This window comes from Rhinoderma darwinii, chromosome 10, assembly GCF_050947455.1.
Source record: "Rhinoderma darwinii isolate aRhiDar2 chromosome 10, aRhiDar2.hap1, whole genome shotgun sequence".
Taxonomy (NCBI): domain Eukaryota; kingdom Metazoa; phylum Chordata; class Amphibia; order Anura; family Rhinodermatidae; genus Rhinoderma; species Rhinoderma darwinii.
Window position 1 is genome coordinate 94,618,253 of NC_134696.1, and position 19,202 is coordinate 94,637,454.

Here is a 19,202-nt window from a genome sequence, read left to right on the forward strand (position 1 = left end):
ACATTAGTGGCAGGGCAGGTGCAGAGGGAGGCAGAGAGGAGACAGCAGCATAGGAAGGCACTTGTACACCATGTCTCCTGGACACACACTATTACATGGCTGCTTTGTCCTGGGGATCCTACTGTTCAGCACTGCAGGGACAGGTAGGACCTCATTAATACTATGTATCTGACTGTATGACAGGGTGTGGGGTGGGGGTTGGAGAAAATATGTTTTACGTACGCACCTGCAAAGGATCGCTTGGCGGACTATGTGTCGTGTCTCCTTTTACGTGCACGAGTGTCGTAGCTGCCCGGCTTATTTTAACCTGCCAGGTCAAGGAGTGTGGCAGGTCACCCTGGCCTGTGCGGAGTTAATGGATGAGGTTGCAGCGTTTGCTCTGGGGTCTGCGGAGGGTAACACGGGGCATTTGCGGAGATGATCACTGAGGGCTTGTTTTCTCTGGGCTCTTGCTGCAGACGGTTTTAAACAAAGAGATGTGTGTTTAAGGGGCAGAATCATTTGCTGAATGCTGTACCCCCTTCCTCCCATCCTCCTTTTTAAAAAAAATCCATTCCCTCTCCTAGTGTGTGTGTGATTGATTATGCAGGGAGGAACGGGTTAACCCTTGTGGTCCAGAGAGCAAGCTCCGCGTTCTGTGCCCTTCGTCATCTTCTCCCCGGTGCCAAGCCAGCAGGAGAGATACCACCCAATTGTCCGCATTGTCCATTCAGGAAGACTGGCAGCGGTACCCGCTGTGCTGGGATTACACACAATCCTGTCTCCATTGATGCTGCCCGTGTGTTTGTGTCACTCCGAGACTGCAGATGACTCTATGAAATGGGGCAGAGAATTATGGTCGGGTGGGGGGGGGGGGTCTGACCTCTGACACTTGTTATATTCCTTGCCGGCTCTCCATCTACTGTGGTACTACAACTCCCAGGAGGAAGTTGGTGAATGCTGGGACTTGTAGTTCCCCAGCAGCTCAGGTTGGCCACTTTTTTTGGTGCGCACTTCACCTCCTGACGTTCTACTTCATGTGTTTTCGGTTTGTTTGTTTTTTGCTTTTTTGGACTTTTCTAAACTATGAAAGGTCTTTTTACTTCTTGATTTGTTCTTTTTTCGTCTTATGTTACAAAACCATAATAATTGCTGTGACTAATGGGTGATCATAACAAAATTAACAGTAGGGATAAAATGTAATATCATTTATTTTTATTTGTATTTAATTTCGTCACTAAATACTTTTAATATAATTAGACAGCAGGGAGTTAAAATAATCTAATCTATATTTTTAGTTTAAATCTACTGTATTTGCTACATTTTTTTTTTTCAAACTTTTTTTTTTGTACTTTGAGATCGTTTTGTTTATATTTTTAATTTTATTTATTTTTTTCTCCAGTTTTTATTACAACATCCATGCAGATCCTCTGTATTTTCTCCCGGGTTCCCTTCTTCCTATATTCTGCCACTTTACATTGCCTTATCACATGGGTAACTGCATTAATCATGGGAAATCCGATGGCTCAAGCACCTGACATAAGTGAGCGTGCGGCGTGGCCTGTTTATGTCAGTGATAATATGCCCCTGTGGTTATTAGAATAGCCTTGTTCTTCCTCTTTGGTCTTGTTGTGCGCTGTCCAGTCCTTCAGTAGGGGGCAGTGCGGTTAGTGAGGTCCTGGGCTCCTCCACATACTGCAGGGACCTTGTGAGATTAAAAACACAATCCTGGGAGTTTGCAAACACATCGCTGCTGTATGAGTCCATTATAGGGGGCTAGAGGACCACGTTGGCACCAACAGATGATCTATTAGGAGTATCCCTCGAAGCTTCCTAGTAATGATCCTATTCGGGACTGTATAAATACTGTAAATCCGAAGCTCTGAGTCTTTATGAATGGTTCCAGGAAAGCGAAGCTACTGCCAAATGCTGCTGCAAAATGAACATTGACTGTAGTTTGAGATGATGAGTATGAGTGTCTGGAAAGTCGTCTGCATTTTACTGCTCAGACTACACGGATTGGAAATTAAGACATTATTTAAAGGGAAATTCGCATGATGAAATGATCTAAGAGCTGGGGCCTCCCATAAAGATGACTCTGTAATAATAATATATTATGTGTATAAACATCACATTCCAATACAGAGATGAGTGGCGCTACATAAAAAGCCGCTGATCTCTACCTGCACGTGAGGTCTGCCACAGGTCACTTTTGTCCGGAGTTCCTTTGCCAACCACGGAGTGATTGACGTGTAGTGCTCCCTCTTTCTTTAAGAGGTTCTTCAGTAGCTGGCGTTTATTATACAGTTCTGTGTCCCAGTTGCTGGAGAACGTCGTAATATACTCAGCTGCTGCAGAACCTCGTAATACACCTGCTGCTGCAGAACCTCGTAATACACCTGCTGCTGCAGAACCTCGTAATACACCTGCTGCTGCAGAACCTCGTAATACACCTGCTGCTGCAGGACCTCGTAATACACCTGCTGCTGCAGAACCTCGTAATACACCTGCTGCTGCAGGACCTCGTAATACACTCCTCAGCTGCTGCAGGACCTCGTAATACACTCCTCAGCTGCTGCAGGACCTCGTAATACACTCCTCAGCTGCTGCAGGACCTCGTAATACACTCCTCAGCTGCTGCAGGACCTCGTAATACACTCCTCAGCTGCTGCAGAATTTTATTATATACACCTCCAGTGCTGCAGAACCTCGTAATATACTCCTCAGCTGCTGCAGAACTTCGTAATACACTCCTCAGCTGCTGCAGAACTTCGTAATACACTCCTCAGCTGCTGCAGAACTTCGTAATACACTCCTCAGCGGCTGCAGAATTTTATTATATACACCTCCAGTGCTGCAGAACCTCGTAATACACTCCTCCGCTGCTGCAGTCTTATTATATTCACTTTAGCTGCTGCAGAACATCTTACTGCACACCATAGTTGCTGCAGAACATCCTAACGCACGCCTCCGCTTCTTTTTAAAAACAATGAGGGGGTTACATATCAACCAAAAAGAGGTTCTGCAGCAGCTTAGGAGTATATTAGAATGAATAATGTTCCCCATACTATACATTAGACTATTTGAAGTCTCCTCAGAGTTCCTTGACATGTACACATATACTCCGCCTGCGGCCTTGTGCTTTTATATGGTCTTGGTGGCTTTGTAGGAAACCGGCCTCAGGCATATAGGGTTAAACATACGTGGTTGTCCCGCAGTGTATTTTCTGTTAGGGCACAGCTATAATCAGTGACTGCAGGATACATGTAATGTCTGTTGGTTGTCTGAAAGTCACATCTTGTCTCATCAGAAGCTCAGGATGTTGCTTTGTCAATCCCCCATGCTTTACACTGCAGTTCTGCTTGTCTGGACTAGCTGCTGTGCGTTCGCACATGCTTACCAAGAAGTCAGTGAATGCATGGGTAAAACATCTCCTCCTGTACTTCTAACAGAATACAGTTATGGTGCTGTAGAGTGGCTGTCAGTGGCAGATGAGAATGGCAGTCACGATGGCTGTCAGCACGACATGATCGCCCCTCTTCCCTCCCTATTCAGAGACTAGAGGTACTTGTGTTCTTAGGGTATGTTCACACGAGGGCGACCGTAACGGCTGAAATTACGGGGATGTTTCAGCCTGAAAACATCCCCGTAATTTCAGCCGTACCGGCATGTGCAGGCGCTTGAACGCTGCGTCCATTACGGACGTAATTGGCGCTGCTATTCATTGGAGTCAATGAATAACGGCTCCAATTACGGCCAAAGAAGTGACTGGTCACTTCTTTGACGCGGGCGTCTATTTATGCGCCGTCATTTGACAGCGGCGCGTAAATTACGCCTCGTGTGAACAGACAAACGTCTGCCCATTGCTTTCAATGGGCAGATGTTTGTCAGCGCTATTGAGGCGCTATTTTCGGACGTAATTCGGGGCAAAAACGCCCGAATTACGTCCGTAATTAGTGCGTGTGAACATACCCTAACGCTCTCTGAGCTGTTTTCTAGTTATCCGTTTGGAAAGCTGAGTGAACGACCAACACACCACCAGAGCCGATGACCAGTGCGGTGTAATAAGGCACAAAACTTCTTAATACTAAAGCGGCGCCACTGATGCTTGAACCCCCAATATCGAGTTTGGTGCCGATCCTATGGAAACGCAGCTTCAGCATCAGTCCCTAGATTTTTGATTGGTCCGTTTTTATTTGGGCACTCTGTGTACCTGTGGTGTTTGGGCGCCCTATGGTACACCATGAATGGGGGCATCAATAGAAGGTGCTGCAATGTGGCACCTTACAACCTATGGCCTATCCTCATGGCTCCCCCATTACAACCTCACCCAGCTTTCTCAGACCACTGTTTACTCATCTACTACTTCAATGTAGCTGTATAACTAGACAGGTTTGCTGTTCTGGAGTCTGAGAAAGCTGGGTGACCACCCCTGTGGCAACTTTACTGTATATATTTGTATGCGCTCCTAGAGGCCGACTTCTACTGCGTAAGATCCACGCCTGCTGATGTCCTATGACTTGAGGGGAAAGGTAACGTCTGCAGTGGGAAAGCTGAAATCTTTAAGGGTCTCTTTACTTCTCCCTGATTCTGAACAGAAAACCCAGCGCCGGAGCAGCGTGCACTACTGGTCGGAAATTGCGTCTGAAAAACCGCCCCACAATGTAGAGCTGTTTTCTAGATGGAATATACTGCGGGTTCCAGGTCGGATACGCTGCACAGTTTTTACGCAGCGTATTCGACCCGTGGGAGCCCGGCATTAAAGGCATCGAGTCCAGGGTTTACATTGGGGAATACTTTGCTATTCATGCAACTCCCTATTATTTACGTATCGGCTCACCAGAGGTTACATATAGTTACGTAATTTGTACGGTTGAAAAAAGACACATGTCCATCAAGTTCAACTTCACGTTTTCCTCATTTATGTGAAGGTTTCGGCTAGACATTGGAGGAGATTTTGTAGAAGTGTCTCCTGTAGTATAGTACGCTGGAGGGGCGTCACCTGTACACTCCTCGTAAATACCAGTACTATCAGTTGTCATTTTTGGCAAGCCACCCTGAAAACATCGCACCTACCCCTCTGCTGTTCTTCCTGCATTCCTAGCCGAGCTCTACTACTCTAGAGCTCCACTCCTCCTGCGTGGTTTCTGGTAACCCCTTCCTAAATGCTCTTTAAGGGCATGCTTAAGAGGACCTGTTACCTATCCTCCTAAATACTTGTATTCCCCATAAAATACCAATTCTGGAGCATCTTTTCTTAGAAATCTGCATCATTACAGTCCTCTGTTATTCCTCCTAGAAATGAATGGATAAATTGACAACTGGGTTTTACCAATCCCCTTGCCAAAGGGGCGTGTCCCTACAGTCTCACTGTCTGTACTGATTGGACGATATCAGACTGTGTAGGGTCACCCCCCCCCCCCAACTGGTAACAACACCCAGTTGTTAGTTTATTCATACATTTATAGGACGATTAATGGAGGAATGACAAGAGTTCTAAGAAAAGATGCTCCAGAATTGTTGTTTTAATGGGGAATACAAGTATTTACTAAAACCGATGTCAGGAGAGCGGACAGGTCCTCTATAAGAGGGACCGTTGTCAAAGGGGTGTGTCTCTACAGTCTTACTGTCAGAACATTGTCAGTCTGTGTTGGGACACACCCCCAACTGGTAACACCCAGCTGTCAATGTATTCATAAATTTCTAGGAGGAATAACAGAGGAACGGCACAATGTAGAGTTCTAAGAAAAGATGCACCAGGTCATCTTTAAGCTGCTAAGATGGGAAGGTCCCAGTTTGGAATTTCATAGCGGAGAACCACATCCATTGGCATGAATGTCCATTGACGTCAGTGGGCGCTTCGAAGTGGCAAACGGCTGCCCGGATCCCTCCTAGCAGACTATAACCCCTCAAATTAGAAAGGGGGCTTGAAATCTATAGGAACTGGGAAATACCTTCAAATGTCAAGGGTTGTTGTGTGTAGAAGTAGACTATCTTAGAGGAGATGATGGTTTTTTTATATTTTTTTGCGCACGTGCTATATGTTTTAGGAGTTAATAGCATTGTTGAGTTCCCAGCATGCATAGCGACACGGTCTTGAAGGCCATTCTCAGAACTTTTTTTTTTCTTCTTACGTTTCCATCATCTTGACATAGAGATGTTTGCTCTAATGAGAATATTAATATGCAGTTTTGCCCTTGTGTTGCCATCTTTATAAAATCATGAAAAGCTTTATGGTAATATCTAAATTGTGAGCAGAAAATACCTATTAAAGGATTTATTAGAATTGGGACCCCTGGCATATGTTGTAACCTGACCCTGGGACCTGACATCTCGGAGCTTAGTTCTGAAGGGAGAACGGAAATTAAAGGGACACTTGGAAAGACCCCCTCTAAATTAAGACATCAAGAAGATGTCTTAATAAAGATGGTGGTGCACCCTTTTTGGACCCACAAATGAACCCTCTACGTGCCAACTAAATCAATGAACCCTGTGAGGTAGACAGAGGAGCCAAGACATCTCACATATAGACCATTCTCCACCACTTGGAACCATTCAAAGCATGAAGCAGTTCTCCTAAAAAGTTTGAGCTCCTGGAAGCCCATCTGAGGAAGCCACAAGACCCCGAGAGAGGTTGGGCTTCTCAATTCTTCACATTCTCTCACACTAGGACTGGCAGGAGCAAGACCAGGGACCACTGGGCTCGGAAAATGTCGATCTTGGTAAACATGCTCTATCTCAAAGTTGACAGAAGACCCACTGGGACCCCCAAGGGCCTACATTTCCCTGGCATCGGCCCACGGATGGTGCTTCAGGGGCAAATTCCACACACCCACTTTCTCATTTCTGTTAGGGCATCTTGTAGGTTGACTAATTTTAAGGGGGCAAATGCCCAACCCTGGGCAACTTTTTGGTGGGCAATAATGTATGTGATGAGCTGTGATGTCATACCTGATGTCATTACTTCCTAATGAATTGACAGTCCTTTACAAATGGCTGCCTCCAGGGTGAAGGTGTTTGACGACACTATTAAAGGGGTCAGGCAAGATTAGAAAAAACATGGCTGCTTATTTTTTTATTTTATTGTGGCATTGCAGCCAGGCTGCAATTCCAGACACAACCTGTGAACAGGTATGGAGCTGTTTCTGTTAGACGGCAGCCATGTTTTTCTAATAATGCACAATCCCTCTAAATTCTGCATAGAAAATTTGAAGAGGGGATTAAATCCCATTTCACCAATCCGCCAACATGCAAAAAATGTGTGTACTCCTGTTTTAAAACCACTTTCATGATATCAACAACGCGCATTTACATTGTACCCAGCAATTACACATTGTTCAGCTCGCCGACTTCAAAGGCTTTTGTTTAATATAGAGTTCCGTGCCGTGACTTACAGGACCCTCTGGCAAATAAGGGGAGATTGCACATTACTGCCACTCTGCTCTGAAAGCAAAAGATACCGGCAATTATAGTCATATAATTACACATTTATAGAGTGGTAACTGGGGCACACGAGGGTGAGGGGCATTCTTCGAGATCAGACAGGCGGCTTCTGTCAACCAACTAAACAAACTACGATTGTACTGATGTCCGTATTGTGTGATGGCCGTTATAACAATGGCCGTCACACGGACGCCTGTATTTCAATGGGGCCGTTTCAAAGGAACGTGTGAAGGGTCCGTAGCAGGATACAACATGTCCTATTTTCTTCGGTATTCACGGATCCCTCCATAGGCTCAAGTCTATAGGGATCCGTGAAAACGGGACCCGCACGGTTGCGAAAAACGGCCGCCTTTCACGTTCCTCATTCGTGTGAATCTAGCTTTATAGTCTTCAGTGGTCCTGGTCTTTGAAAGTACTAGACAGAGTCATAGCTGGAAGATCCTGGGTGCCAGTGCAAAATGTGCACCAGTACCATAGTCCCCCGTCGGGCACCAATGCCCACCGAGACCAATGATCCAGCCTCCATATCCTTAATAGCGATACCACGGAGTCTAAAGTTTATCTTGAAGACTTCAACCATAACCTCCACCCTCTATGCTATGGCATCACAATGACTTCTGCCATGTGTTGGTATGCAGTAGTAGCTACATATCATGGTCTATAGACAAGCATTTGGTGGCGCAATTATTTTACACGTTTGTGCCATCCAACGTTGGCTCAGTCAAGTCACAGGAGGGCAACACCATGGCGATTGGAAGGGGCTGGAGTTGAAGAAGAAACTAGAAGTTAAAGTTGTCCTCCAGGACTTTCTAAAGTTTGGTGGGCTCTATCTTATGTGGCAATTCAGAACCTGAGGGACAAAATTTGGGCCACCAGATATAGGAAGGTCTACTTTTTTTTATTTTTTTATTCCTCCTGATGTGGTCATCAATGAACTCTACAAAGATCTGGAGATTCCCTTTAAGATCTACTATTGATGACTACAGAGCGTTTTGATTCCTGGCCAGAATAGAATGAAGAACTAGCAGACCTTTTTTTTTTTTTTTTCTCACACGTTTCGCTGCCTCTGGCATCTCTTACCTGTGGATGAGGGAGATACGTTTCATAGCGCTTCACGGCTCCTAACAATGGGGGGCTTCAGACGATATTTTTGTTGCTGCCATCTATGTTTTTCTGAAAATCTCTTTTAAGGTCTGTCTAAATATAGGAAACTGCTGGTAGAATATTCGGAATCTGCTGACTTTCGTAGACATCTCTTTATAAGGCTTAAATATTTAATCAAAGATCCTTAGTCCAGGCTGCTCATACTGTGTGATGGTTTTTGATATAAACTTAAGATATTGTTCCAGTACATCCCGAACAAAGGTGATGGAAACCACTGCGAAACCTTGAATGGGATCTTAAAGAGGACCTGACATTTCTATTTTAGTAAATCACAATTCTGGAGCATCTTTTCGTAGAACTCTGTTTTGTGCCGTCCCTCTGTTATTCCTCCTAGAAATGAATGAAATTGACAACTGGGTGTTACCATTTCCCTTGTTAAAGGGGCTTGTCCCTACAGTCTCACTCTTTCAGCACTGATTGGACCATTACAGTCTGTGTAGGGACACACCCCCACTGGTAACACCCAGTTGTCAATTTATTCATACATTTTTAGGAGGAATAATGGAGTAACAACACACCAGTTCTAAGAAAAGGTGCTCCAGAATTATTTCATGTGGAATTCAAGTATTTACTAAAACAGACGTGTTAGGAGGGGTGACAGGTCCGCTTTAAGAAGGACGGTTTTGGGTAAGTTGGTAGGCGGGATCAAGAGTAAAGGTCTTCCCCCATGTGTAGGCTCTGTATGGCCTCCTAGGTATATAGTTCATGTAGATATTTGTTGCAGGGCCTTGTGTAGCAGCCCATATGTTACCCATATCTGGTGTTATCCTATTTTGAATATCACCATGCTTTTTTACTGTGTATATCGTGGCTCACAGTACTCTATGTATTTAGGTCTTCTCAGTATCCATCCTTCCATCTGTATCTACATCACTCCATCTTTTCCTCTCCCCCAGTTTTTCTATCTTCTTTGGCTCAAATTAGCAAATCAAAGCTGTTCAGGAAGGTTAAGCCATGAAGAGGACACGCAGGCGCTTTCTTCAGTATTTGTGTATGAGTGTGCATTTCCCTGTGAATATTCTTCTGTTCTTCCCACCTCTGGAGCTTTTGGCCGTCTTATCGTGTCCAGCAGATGCCTCCAGCGAAATTACATTTCTACAAATCAATAGCTGAACTAGTTCCAGAGTCCAGGTCACTACATCCCCCCCCCCCACAGTGCCTGGCGGAGCTGCACCGGGCCATACACCTGCCGCGCTCGAGCTCCGTTCCCTCTTTGCTTGCCGCTATATAATTGCTCTGCACGGCTTCACATCTTCTGTGCTCAGCCGTATAGTTATTAAAGGGGAAATCCACCCGAAGTCCTCTTCTGAAATCACATTGGTGGATGTCCATGACTCTGTAATTCAAAAGTCCATGGCACTCTATAGAGTGCTCAAATCCCTTTTGGCCCTGTTCTAGAGTGCTATGGCCCCTTTCATTTGGGGATCTGAGCATTGTGACCCTTTGGGATGCCAGAATATGCTTTTTAATTGAGTTTTCCTTAAAGTGCCATCATGTTAACTTCTTTGAATGCAAAGCGCAGTAAAGTTTCATTTTCTGATGACCATATAACCAAAACTTTTATTACAGTCTCCTCTGTTTTCTTCTAAGGCCTTGTTGACACTTGCATTGGAGGCTCCACTAGGGGCCTCTGTCGCAGATCCAGCTTAAAAACCGGGAACAATAGTGCAGCATAATGCGCTATTGCTTCCTATAATACCCACGAACAGCCTGACGGAAACCTGACAGGACCCATTGAAATCAATGGGTGGTGTCGTCATGGATGGATGGATGAGCAGAACAACGGACAGCTGAACGTAGGTGTGAACCCAGCCTTAAAGGGGTTTTCCAGTCTTCTGTAAATAAAGCTTAATATTGCATAACGAAGTTTAAATCTCTCACCGTTTTCAAGATCTCTGCTTGCTTTCCGTGAACTAAAACATTCCTGTTTACATCCGGAGACTATAAAACCCATACACACCTGACAGCTGATAACAATTGTGGGAAACACTTGGAGCTAAGCAGCCTGACCTCCAGACTGATATTACCTGCACTGACATTGTATCAAACTATCCACACAGGAAATTTGTGTTGTTGCTGTTTTCTCATCTCACAGCATTTCTTAGACGTGAAACATTGTAGCAAACACTCAGCTGTGAAGGTTTAAAAGCGGTGAGGATTTGAATTCAAAAGTATATTACAAATTTGAAGAACAGTTGACCTTTTAAGGCTTCTCAATGACGTGTTCATAAATTTTATCCTTGACTCCGTCCATCGTGGTCATTGCCCTTTTTTTTTTCTTTTTCTCTCGACTCTTCTGACCATAATTTTGTGTTTTCCATTGAGTTTCTCGTAATTTGTGATGAATGCGATCATTCTGGCCATTCGTGCTTTACCTAACTTGTTATATTTTGGGCCTCCCCTGTAGACTGCATGCCCTCGCTGTGCAGCTGCTGAGCATTGAGTAGCTGGGCATCTCTTGGGTATTGATGTGCTCTAACTCATGTGGCTCGGTGGGCCTTGTGCTCTGCAGTTCTGCTTCTTATGTGTACATCCTAGCAGCAGATCCCCTGTGTCGCCTCTGCTTCATACAGCGAGTGTGCACTGCATAACTGTATGTATGAGCATTTCACCTTGAGTTTCCCTGCACTGTCCTTCTTCGCTGTATTATGGTGGCTCTCCTGTGCACTGCACTGCCCTCCGTCATCTGCTGTGTATTGTATTTACTAGCTTGCTGCCACTATTATATTCTGTGTTGGATTGCATTCAATTCAGCTTCTGTAGAAAACATCATTTTCTTAACCCCAATGGAATTTTTCTGTTCTTCGCCCTAATCGCCTGCAGCAAAGATGTGGAAACAGGGTTGTCCTACCTCTGCCTGCTACTTGTCTAATGAATTCCAGGCTCTGCAGGGTCCTGGAGAAACCTGTAAAGATTCCTGGACTCTGAAAAACTTGATTTTTTTAGTGTGATTGTGTCTGACAACTTTGTTCCCACGGTTTAATTCAACCCATAAGAGCCAATTGGGGAAATTTAAAAAAATAATCGCTCAAATTTTTTATATTTTTAACCATGTAGTCAGTCTCTGGGTTTAGGTTGTGCAATATTTACATTTTTAGATATATTTTTATTTAGGTGGGATGGCTCTTTTTAAGATTTACGTGCTATGGCTGTGTTTTCATGGAATGACACAACCTGGCTCACTTACGGTTATTTTTTATTTTTTTATAGCTCAATATTTGCCAACATTTTACAAGAATTTTCAGGGAAACTTTTACGACTGAGCCTTCCATGCATTATACCGACTCTGCGCCACGTTCTCATCTTGAAATGGCTCCTGGATTTGATTAGAAAATCCTTATTTTGCATTTTAATTAGTCCAGCTCAATAAATATTCACTTAAAGATCCCCAGGAGCATGGATTGATGGTAATAATTAAATTATAATGTTTTAAATTTAATAAGAATCCTTTACATTTTAGAAAAAGGGGGATTATCATACAATTGGTTGGTGCTCAGATAGTGGGGTCAACAAAAAATGTACATAAAGGCATAATACATGAAAATGTGCAGAAAGTCTTTTACCTGCCGTTTTAACTGTCAGTCTTTACTATAGTTATGGAATTCTATTCATGAACCAGGAGGATCAGGATGAAACGGCATATCAAAACAAAACCCTGAGCTCTTGTCTAAGGCCCCATGCACACGAACGTGCTTTTGCGGCCGCAATTCCCCCGAAAATCCACGGGAGAATTGCAGCCCCATACATTTCTATGGGGCCATGCACACGACCGTAGTTTTTACGGTCCATGCATGGCCCGGGAGCCCGCACCGCAGAAAGAACGTACATGTCTTATTACGGCCGTCTTCTGCGGTCCGGGCTCATTGAAAATAATGGCCGCGGCCATGTGCATGGCTCGCGATTTGCGGGCGGCTCGCGGCTGCCGGCCGACGCGAAAATCAAGGCCGTGCACATGGCTGCCATTTTTATATATCCCACTAACAACATTTGCCCCCTGTCCACAGGACAGATGATAAATATTAGACTATTGGGGACCCCCACGATCACTAGTATGGGAGATCGGAGTTCTCCATTCCTGCCGCCCCTCCTTGCCAGCATACCCTCTACCACATGTACTACTACACCACTATTTACAATTCTTCCTTACCGCAGATGTGCCAGTAAGGAAGCGCGGGAGAAAATCCCTTTTAAATGTTGCGATTAATAGTAGGAATATCCCTTTAAGGTTTGTCATCCAGCTTTTCACAGACCCTGAATGGCATACAATATTCTATATCCTGCTCCCTCTTTACTTCTGTTCTACATATATATCACAGTATTTCTTGAAGTTCTCTATCTCTTCCATGAAATTCATTTACCAGGAAGATCAGGATGAACAGCGCTAAACGTCCTTCTCCGGGAGGCTAGCTGGGAATTGCAAGGACATAGAAAAAAGGAAATCTTTTTATAAACGGCAGATTCTTTGTTTACCCAAACACACGCTCGTAATAGGAAATTTTGGTAAAAACATATTTATTGTTTTATATTTTAATGCTATATTTACTTCATTCTGCATAATGTGTGCCAAAATAGAGAATAAATAGAAATTCTCCTCAAAAGTAAACACCGGAAGATGAAGAAAAACATTACACGCTTGACATTTAAAGGCATATTCCAGGCAAACCTGGTACACTGTGTTATGCTTTAGTATGGGACCTGAGGGGGCGGAGCATGACACAGGGATTCTCTAAATCCCTGTCTTGCTCCACCCCATCAAACCCCTGCACTAAACATAAATCCTGCCAAAAACAGCTAAAATGACGGAACCCTTATACAGCGGTGACAAACGGAAACCATTTGCACCGGATCCGTTACCATTGAAATCAATGGTGATGCAAATGGAAACCTATGGTTTCCGTTTGTTTCAGTCAGGGTTCCGTTCATGGGTTCCCCAGACGGAAAGCTCAGATGGAACCAGTGAACGGAGTCCTGACGCAGAAGTGAACAAAGCCTTGAATTGCTAAATATTCTGGATTGGATAAAAATAAATAGTTATATCACTATATAATAGTTTAGTGCCCCTATTGCACTAAACTTTGTTGCTTGCTTTTGTAGGCGGGGCCTTGCAACATGTCAAGCCCCTCCTCTCATTAAAAGGAACTTGTTATAGGACCAGTTTTTTTTTTTTTCTTTTTTCGATTAGGGCATCAGTGATGTTTAAAAAATGGAGACCCACCTGGATCTCCTCAATGGTCCTCAGATTTGACTTTCAGTGTGCCCTTACCCTGACTCCTGAGAAGTCAAGGTTGCAAAGAAGTAAATCATGTGGCCACTCTCTGCTGATTGGATGACGAACCACAGGGCTTCGAAGGCACATGTGGCAACATATTTTCTAGTTCCATGATTGGCACTGAAAGTAGAGGGGGTGATATAGTGGTTACAATGACACCTAGTTTAGGGCATTTATAAGATGAAGTCCTCATTATGAGCCCCTTTATTACAGGTTCTTGTACAATGTAAATGGACCTGTAATGCAAGGGGCTCGAATATGGACCCCAATAACAGTGACTGATGGTTACATTTCTAGAATGAAACCCTGCAGTAGGTGTCATGGTGGACAGGGGGACAGTGTTGGCCAGTTGGGGCACTTCTTACGCTAACTTTAGTGGAAGTTTTGACGTGAGAAATGTTGATATAAATATTATATTTCCACTAAAAACACATTAAAAAAAAATAAACCTGAATTTTTCGAAGTTATTTAGTAAATGGTACATCGGGTACAAGAGATAATGCCTGCTGTGCATATTAATGCCATCTCCGTTAGGGATAGTAATTTGTCAAATAAATGCCAGTTTCTTCACTGAAAAATGCAATTTAGCTATTTAAAATTGATGGACTATTTGATATTTGCCAGTACAATTCTTTCTCTTCAGCTCAATAGCAGGGGCAGCCACAATATATGGGGCTTATGGTGTTCTTCAATGTATGAACCTGGGCACTGGCACCAGTGCTGCCAAATCCAAATTACTAGTCCTGGCCGTTCACAGATATGGCATTCCATTGTGTAAACATAGTTCTTTTGTGGACAATCTTGTTACCCATACTGTATGTGTGAGCCCGTACTGTGTTGAATTTTGTAAAAACAAACATTATATTATAAAGTATTTTTCTGGAGACTTACACCTCAGAAAAATATCCACCAGAATTAATGTTTTTTTATTTTTCCAGTAATTTACCATGGCGGTAGGCAGAGCCTGGGGTTGCTGGCTCATGAATGACCATTTTCTTTCTTTTGCTTGGGGTTGACATTCAGGTGAAACTTCAAAAAGGTACATTATAATATGTCCTGGTTATCTGTCAGATGTCTCTCTAATGTCTGTGACAATTTTTATGCCCCTAAGATAACACTAATGTTGGCAGATCCCACCATTTCCATTTGGGTACGTTGACGACGTAATATTTATGGGAGTCTACCAGACACCTTAAACATCCACTTCTGTGATGGAAATTCAAGTGGCCATATTTTAACTTCTGGTTCTGTTGTGTCTCCTCTATATGTAAGGATGCTCATACACATTAGAGGAAAGTCGGCCAAATTAGCTGTTTTTGGCAGGATTGGCAACTATTTAATGTATATGGGGGTGTCCCTCCCGATCCTCTCCCCGATGGCAGATGTTGGGGGAAAGAATGATTTGGGCATATTGGATCTCAACATGCCTGACCCTCTGTTCTTGGTCTTGATCGACATGGTGTAGTTGGGAGGATTAGCTTGGCTGACAACTATTGTTAGTATATGGGCTTTCTACAGAGATGTTTCTCTGCTTGTACCCCATAAGGATTAACATGCTCCTTTTGCCAAGCCAAACTTGCCTACTAATAATGCATACAGAGTAGCCGCAGAGGTGTAGCGTGAAGATCCTCTCCCAAGCCAACCATCATGAGCTACTTGCTGTCCTTTTAATGTGTCTTGGGAGTCTTTGGTGTGACTGCAACCACTGCACACTATAGCTCTACACCACTGTCTGCTGGACAATGCTTCTTTTGGCCAACACAATGACCTTCTCTAGTCCACAACTGAGTTCTAAAACAGTACCCAAGAGGAGTAGTCCGGAGTGCTACCCCTGCTTCGATGTGAACGTCTTGAGTTTGTCAGGGCAAAGTTGTTTTTTGTTTTCGTTTTCCCTCCTACTCCTTCTATGACTCAGACTTTGTAAAACAGAGCGACTAGAGTTTGACCAAAATTAGCAGCGACATAAAGGTCAAAGCAAGGGAGACCTGTCACAATGAGAAGATGGGATTATTTCACTACAACATGAACTTATTCTCTTTGGACAAATATTAACCGGCTCATTTCCAGCTACAGGAGCATTACTTCATCTGATCCCTTTCATTATAAGTATTATGTAGATCAGGGGTCTCAAACTCGGCCGGGTAAGTGGGCCACATATAGAAAAAATGGGAAGTTGACTGGCCGCATTACTTTCAAATTTGATTGATTAACAATCATTTTGAATTCTATTAGTTATCTGAACTACTATAACACTATATTACTATAATAATAATACTACATTACTATAATAATACCGCTAAGTTTAAAATGTGAGAGAATTCTCCACGTGCTTATTTCAACAATCCATTTTTCCAGTTTGTGTCGCTAAATGCAGTCAAGGCAGCTCAGTTGGCACACACACGTCAAGATTGGGCAGCCCCTTTTTAGATAGTGCCCTCTGTGGGTGCTGCCACACAGTGCCCTCTGTGGGTGCTGCCACACAGTGCCCCCTGTGGGCACTGCCACACACTGCCCAAGCACTGGCCTGGGATTCCTTTGCTGTAGAATGTGCCCAACACACCCCATCCTGCTGACAGCGCCACACGCCCCCTCCATGTAGGTAGCTCCATTGAGACTCCCTCCTCGACCGGGGTGGGTAGCGCTGTCAAAAGTGGGGTGTGTGGGGCGCTACTACAGGGGGTTTCCACTACATGGGATTGTCTGACGACTACTCACCAATGCGTTCGCAGTGCAGGTGGACTGACGTCATGAAGGAGCGATCATCCTTCCAAACGCTCTCTCCTCTCGTCGCGGGCCGCAGGTGACAGCCTGAGGGGCCGCATGCGGCCCGCGGGCCGCGTGCTTGAGACCCCTGATGTAGATGATATTAACCTTTTCATTTCCAGGAATTTTACTTCAATTTCGGAACAATTTTCAGATGAGGAACCTATCTGAAAAGGGAGTCCAGACCATCGACGATTCCAGAGATCATACTACTTTATATCCATTTGAATAAATTTTAGGGTAAGGCCACATGGAGCGGCACTGACCCAGCGCCGTTTTACCCACATCCCGGCCGGTACGGTGCCGCTCCATGTGGCCTCACCCTTAGGAATGACCAACGATTTTCACCAGATTTTTTGGGAAAAATTGGGATGCAGAACGCTTTTCCAAGTTTGCAAACTTAAGCGTTCCTGATCCATATGTCAATGCAACGTTGCCCTAGCTCTATATCCAACGTAGGAAATGACCTGGACGTAGCTCAGCGGTGTATGAATCAGAAAAAATCATGGCATGCTCCATTGTATGCCATATTAAAGAGGTGTTCTCCCCTGGCAGCATTACTACTAGGGAAATTATCTCTGTAATATGGTGCCATACAGAGACATCATACGACCGCGTCTTTGGCTCCGTAGTACTCTTTGTGCCACCATACAAGCGCCATGCACAACACTGTACACAGGTTATATTTGATGCACCTCATCTACTCCACACATCCTCTGATTCGGAAGAGACCATAGATTTTGGACCGGTTTGTCCAGTTTTACAGAACTCTGCCCTTAATACGGACATGCCACTAGTAACCCTTTGGCTTCCAAACCAAGAAATGATCACCTAATGGAAATACTAACCCTTTCCGTATAGAGATAGGACTATGGGGCATGCCTAAATACAATATACTCCATATTACTAGCAAATATAATGCCCATTTTTCAGCTCATCCTCTTAGACAAATGGTGGTGATAGGATCTTAGACCTTTTACCCATTTTATTTGCAGCATAGGCCTTCAGGCAAAGTAAGGGTTACTCCCGAGGCACTGCCATTGTGAAGTAGCAGGGACCTGTGCCTGCGGTGGGGTCTCGACATGATTATGATTAGCAGGGACAGTGTGAGGCCAGCCCTGTTTGCTTGAGATTTCCCTCAGGATGCACTTCAGTGATCTGCAGTAGGATGAGAGGTCGTCCATGGAATTCAGGATTAGTTATGTCTCCTGAAGCAGAAACGGGACGCACGGGCAGAATGTGTGCCAGTAAATATCAGTATGGAGCGCGGATATTTTGTATCGAGATTTGTGCAGAATCCTAATTGGAAACATAGGGATTGACTGCTGAAAAGAACCAATTGGTTCATGTTGTCTGCATATGTCTCAGTCAATTTGTGTGATTCATTTTCATAATGCTGCTGGTGGTTTTTTTTACATTCCCAGTGTCTCAGGCTGGAATGGCATGATGGGCCTTGTAGTGCTACCTGTTCTGCAATGACATATTGAGCCATGTATTCACAAATAATCGTATGTAAACATTTTCTCCAAATGTTTCCCTGGATTACCACTGGCATTTGTACGTTACATGGACCGTTGCTGATTCCAGCAGTCGCCATGCAGGGCCGGCCTTAGGATAGATGGTGCCCCACCACCATCATAAAAAAAATGCCCCATAAAAAAAAAGTGTAATTCCGCCACACAGTATAATGCCCCTTTAGTGCCCCCATACAGTATAATAATAATATAAAATATTATAAACACTTCAAGGACACTGTATTTTGTCCTCTAATTGTGCCCACAGTTTTATGCCCTCTGTTGTACCCCTACACAGTATAATGTCCGCTTAGTGGCCCCCACACAGTAGAACGCCCCCCTACCCTGGCTGCCACACACAGCCCCCCCTTGTAGATAGTGTCCCCCTGTAGCGTGTGCAACACGGCCTTTCTGTAGACAGTGCCATAATCCCCCACCACCTCCTTGTAGATCGTGCCGTCAGCCCCCCCACATCCCCCTTGTAGACTTTGCCCCCAAACAAAAAAAACATTTTACTCGCCTAGGCTCCATTCCCACGACCAACTGAGCTACTCCACGACGGAATCCTTGCGTAGGCCGGCGTGATCCTGTAGCCTAGTACAGAGTTTCCCAACCTTTTCGGACTCGAGGCACCACTTGAAAAAAAAAATGTTTTCAGGGAGCTACAGTGGCGTTTGTGGATAGCAGAGCAAGGAGATGCCTCTCTACTCTGCTATAGTGGCGTCGCTACCGCTGTAGCAGCCGGAGCGGCTGCCAGTGGCGCCGCTGGCCTTGGGTGGGCCAGTGCCGACGGGCGACCTCATGCCCGGTGTTGCCACTAGCAGACGCTATGGCTGTTACTGCGGTAGCGACGCCACTGAGGGAAGAAGCGCAAAGGCGGCTGCTGAGTCGCCAAGCCCGGGCACTTCTGAAACAAGCAGGGGAAGGGAGCCAGCACATCACCCCATTCCACCTGCTGGACAGATGCGCCCTGTGAAATGGTATAGGTCGCACTACCCTAAGGCCGGCCCTGTCGCCATGTAATACTTCACTTTCTATGGATCTCCATTAGTAAGACCTCCCATAATCAG

At 44.6% G+C, this 19,202-nt stretch overlaps 1 protein-coding gene across 1 annotated transcript in view; it reads left to right on the forward strand.

The window, feature by feature from the left end:
* The window catches only part of CADM4 (cell adhesion molecule 4), a 261,207-nt gene continuing 242,005 nt past the window's right edge, over positions 1 to 19,202 (forward strand). Inside the window, exon 1 of the mRNA XM_075840345.1 lies at positions 1 to 143. Coding sequence (XP_075696460.1) covers positions 71 to 143 — 73 coding nt within the window. The 5' untranslated portion in view covers positions 1 to 70. The remainder of the gene's footprint in view (positions 144 to 19,202) is intronic.